At 26.0% G+C, this 4,306-nt stretch overlaps 1 protein-coding gene across 3 annotated transcripts in view; it reads left to right on the forward strand.

The window, feature by feature from the left end:
* The window catches only part of LOC126904404 (uncharacterized), a 15,940-nt gene extending 13,139 nt beyond the window's left edge, over window positions 1–2,801 (forward strand). For all 3 annotated transcript variants that reach the window (XR_007703744.1, XM_050683420.1, XM_050683421.1), the window contains exon 3: window positions 2,244–2,801. Coding sequence is in view for 2 of the 3 variants with exons in the window: in XM_050683420.1 (XP_050539377.1) it covers window positions 2,244–2,563 (320 nt within the window). In the remaining variant the exon portion in view is untranslated. The remainder of the gene's footprint in view (window positions 1–2,243) is intronic.
* Window positions 2,802–4,306: the final 1,505 nt, after the last annotated feature.

The following is a 4,306-nucleotide window of genomic DNA, read 5'->3' on the forward strand; positions in this document are numbered from 1 at the left end:
ATCCAAAAAAATTACAAATTTAAAAATCGCTAATTTTCGAAATTTTTTCAATTTTTTTTACTTAAAAATGCCATAACTTTTTTAAAAATGAACATATAAATATAATTTTTTTTTATATAGATGCATGATATCATTACCTTTTATTTGGTATATTTTTTTTTATATCTGACCCTTTACCTGCCCACAAGGGGAGATTCAAAATAACAACTTTTTCACAAAAAATTTACTTTTTCAACTTAAATTTTGAAAGTGTTCAGGAAAGTCTGACACTTTTATATATATTTTAAATTAAAGCTAATATAATGTACTTTATTATGCAAAAAAAATATTTCGAACTTTATTTTGTCTTCACGGTGAAAATAGTCATTGTATTCAACTAGCAGATCATGTAGCTTTTGGAATAATCCACAATTTTTTTAAAATTAAACACTATNAGCTTTTGGAATAATCCACCAATTTTTTAAAATTAAACACTATCTAAAGATTTGCATCGAAGCGTTTTTTTTTTATAGTGATTTTAATCACTGTCAGATATCATTATACTTGATCCAGCTATGCCATGTCACCATTGTGCCGCGACCCCCTTGTGCTGGGTTTTTTTTCTTAAAACTTCCATAACTTTTTCAAAAATAAACGAATCAACATAATTTTTNCTTTATATTGAAACCTTAGGTAATTTTCTTTCATTTGATATCATTTTTTTTTGAAAATCTAACACTTATTCTGCTCACGGGGGAGATTTAAAATAGCAACTTTTTTACAAAAACTAACTTTTTCAACTTAATTTTTGAAAATGTTCCGGAAATACAGCGTCCTTTAAACATATATCAAATTAAAGCTTATTTTATGTACTATAAAAAAAAAAAATTTTCCCGACAACCTATCTTCTATGCGCAAATGGCTACCGTATTCAAAAATATGCTATTTTTGTGTTAAAATCCTGGGTTTTGTATTTTATTTTATTTTAAAATATTATAAGATGATAAATATTAATATCATTAATATTATAATATAATATTAAAAGGGCAATACACTGACTTTCATGAATATTTTATACTTTAATTGACATAGAAAAGAGTTCATAAGGCATAAGAAATTAAACTTAATAAAATTTTTTTATTTTTTTAAAGTGGAAAAAGTAATTTTTAAATTTGAGTTAGTTAAAAAAGTTAAATTTATCGTGAGACGAAATTATCGAACAGTTGCCGAGTCGGTAACATTGTATTTTTCACGCGAAGGGTACGAGGTTCAAATCCACTTGTGGCAATTAATATTTTGTATTTTTTTTTAGTTAGAATAAAATGTTCAATTCATTTGATATTTATCTCATTTAGATTCAATAACTTCAATAAATATAAAGGATCCTATCACTATAGTCTCCCATCATGAGAAGAAATTTATATTCATGTTAATATTATTTTACTATGTGGTTTTTTTTGTGGCTACGATTTATTTTGCCAACCCTCACTAGACCTACTTTTTTTAACGATACGTCAAATGATTACAATTCGTATTTTGTTTAAGTTATTACTCTTAAAAATCGAAAAAAATTTCCTTATTCAAAAAAAAGTATCTAAACCAGCTCTTTCCATACAAACAATTAAAATCATTAATTTCTAATATTCTTAAAGTATTCATTGTCGAATTTGATTTGATATGATAAAAATATTCAACTACAAAAGTAAATAATTTTATTTTGTAATTTATTAATTTTTTAACTCTATTTGTGTGTGCTACTACCAGTCTATAATATTCCAAATTTTTTTGTAATATGTTGCTATATAAATCATAAATTAAAAAAAAAAAATTATTTTTAGTTTCACCTGAATTTAACTATAGATTTTTACAATTATAATCATATTTTATAATACGCTCAATTAAGTAAATCTTTTTAACAACTTTTTTTTTTATTGTGCTGGGTTTTTTTACTTAGCGAGACCTCATTTTGACAAATAAATACGTCAATTTAGATTGGGCATAAATTTAAGTATTTCAAGAATTAGAATAGATTATTCAAATACCTTTAAATTTAGAATTAGGACTTTATTATTTTTTATTATTTAATATGAATTTAAATTATTAAATATTTATCAAAATAAGATCTCACTAAATAAATAAATTATGCAGACAAAATAAATTTACTAACTAAACCTTCTCAATATTAAGATGTAAATTTTTTTGTTCTAAAAGTTAAACAATTTTAATACCTACTACTATTTTAAAAGAAAGTGAAAATATTGCAGGTAACGATTTCAAAGAGGAATTTTATAACATTGTTGGAGAATATCAATCAAAAACAAATCATCTAGTCAATACATTGGTAATTTATGACCTTCAGAAAGAATTAACTGAAATAATTTGCGTCCAACAGTTTTTACAATCTGAAAAAGAATTAAAAAATTGCAGTAATGGTATTTATGAATGCTGTGATACTTTTATAAAAGAAACAAAAAATTTTCGTTTACGGCAATTTAGTGAAAAAATATCAACTATATCAACTAATATCATTAGTGGTATAAAAACTTATATTACACAGGATGAATCCGCCGGAAAAACCGATTGAAAAGTTATTATTAAAAATATTGTCAAAAAAGAGTCACGTGTATAACAGTTATGAATCATATATTATAATATTAAATAAACATGTCAAATTTGAAAAAAGAAAGTTTTTATTTACAATTATTTATTAACCTCTTGTCTAATATTAATGAAATTTACTTTTATTATTAAATAGTATGGAATAAGTATTAACAGAATGTAGTAATATAACTATATAAATAAATAAATTTTAACTACAGCAATATTTGTAAATAAGTATTTCAACAATTGCCTCTTTGGCGTACTAAATAATATAAACATCAATATCTGTCCGTTCGGTGCAACAATAATAATTAAAAAACGGTAGCACAGTGGGGTCGAGGCACAGTGTAGACGAGGCGCCTTTGGCGTGTAAGCCTCTTCGGGTCGTCATCATAAGTAGGCCACTGATTCCGGTAGAAGTACCCGGCNCTCTTCGGGCCGTCATCATAAGTAGGCCACTGATTCCGGTAGAAGTACCCGGCTACGCCGGGCACGATAAGTGTTTTTCAGAAAAAATATTACTTTAGAATCAGTGAAAACTATATCTAAAAATGTTATTATTAAAATCAGGAAAATTCAAAAAGAGAATATAGTAAAATGTATTGGGTATAAGGTTGAAGCCTCTTAATGAGATATTCCCTTGAGGCCTATTCAAAAATTATTTTAGAAGGAAATTTAATATTTTTTATTTTGTTAAACATGTTATAGAAATTTGTTTGCTAAAATTTAAGTAATAATGAAAAAAAAGGACATTAGGTCCTTATATATTAGAAGTTGCCTAAAAAAATATTGATAGCGCTTGCTCAAGGAGAAGCCAATCTCTCTTAAATACACCCCTGTTATACACAAAAATTATTAATAATCTAATTATAATAATTGTGTTTATATTATAGAATAATTACAAAAAAATTTAGCAGGTTATTATAAGTGGCACACTGTAAATTTAAATTAAAATTAATATTAAAAATAAAAATAAAAATTTAATTTTGATAAATATATTGGTAACTGCGATTTAACGATGAACATCATGGTTATCATAGATGAACCCCAATTCAAAAGATAAACTCATAGTCTCATACATCATATATGTGAAAAAAGAAAATTATTCCTTGATAAAAATAGGGCAAATGCAAAATAGTGTCCTACTAATAATACATAATACACCATATAAATAAGGTTCATAATACGTATCAGCAGAAATGAATCACTGCGCATAATACAACCATGCGCGTGGACTTAAAAAAAAAGCTCGTAAAATGTGAAAAATGAACGGATTGAATTGATTTTTTTATCATATCTCAGGAATGTCATTGGGCGGGTCTGATGAAAATTTCAATCCTTAAGTCGTAAAACGCTGGCGTCAGCGAGCGTTTTTCTCGAAAACCGTCGAAATTTTAAAACGCTCGCGGGCGAGCGGCAAAAATTTTTCGACCTTCGCCAATAATTTTCCCGGAGTCTGGTGACCGAGTACTTTCGTTGAAAAAAAAATTTTTGAGCACGCTAAGTAATTTTCCCAGAAAAGCGTTTTTTTCCTTGTTCTATTATATAATAAGATATATAAAAATGTTAGTCTTTCCGGAACATTTTCAAAAGTTAAGTTGAAAAAGTCAATTTTTTGTAAAAAAGTTACCATTTTGAAACTCTTCCTGTGGGCTGTTAAAGGGTCAAATGTTCACAAAAATATATAAAATGATAGGTAAATATCTAAGATATCTATAAAAAAAAA

This window comes from Daktulosphaira vitifoliae, unplaced genomic scaffold (genome assembly GCF_025091365.1).
Source record: "Daktulosphaira vitifoliae isolate Bord-2020 unplaced genomic scaffold, ASM2509136v1 Scaffold_4, whole genome shotgun sequence".
Classification (NCBI taxonomy): Eukaryota; Metazoa; Arthropoda; class Insecta; order Hemiptera; family Phylloxeridae; genus Daktulosphaira; species Daktulosphaira vitifoliae.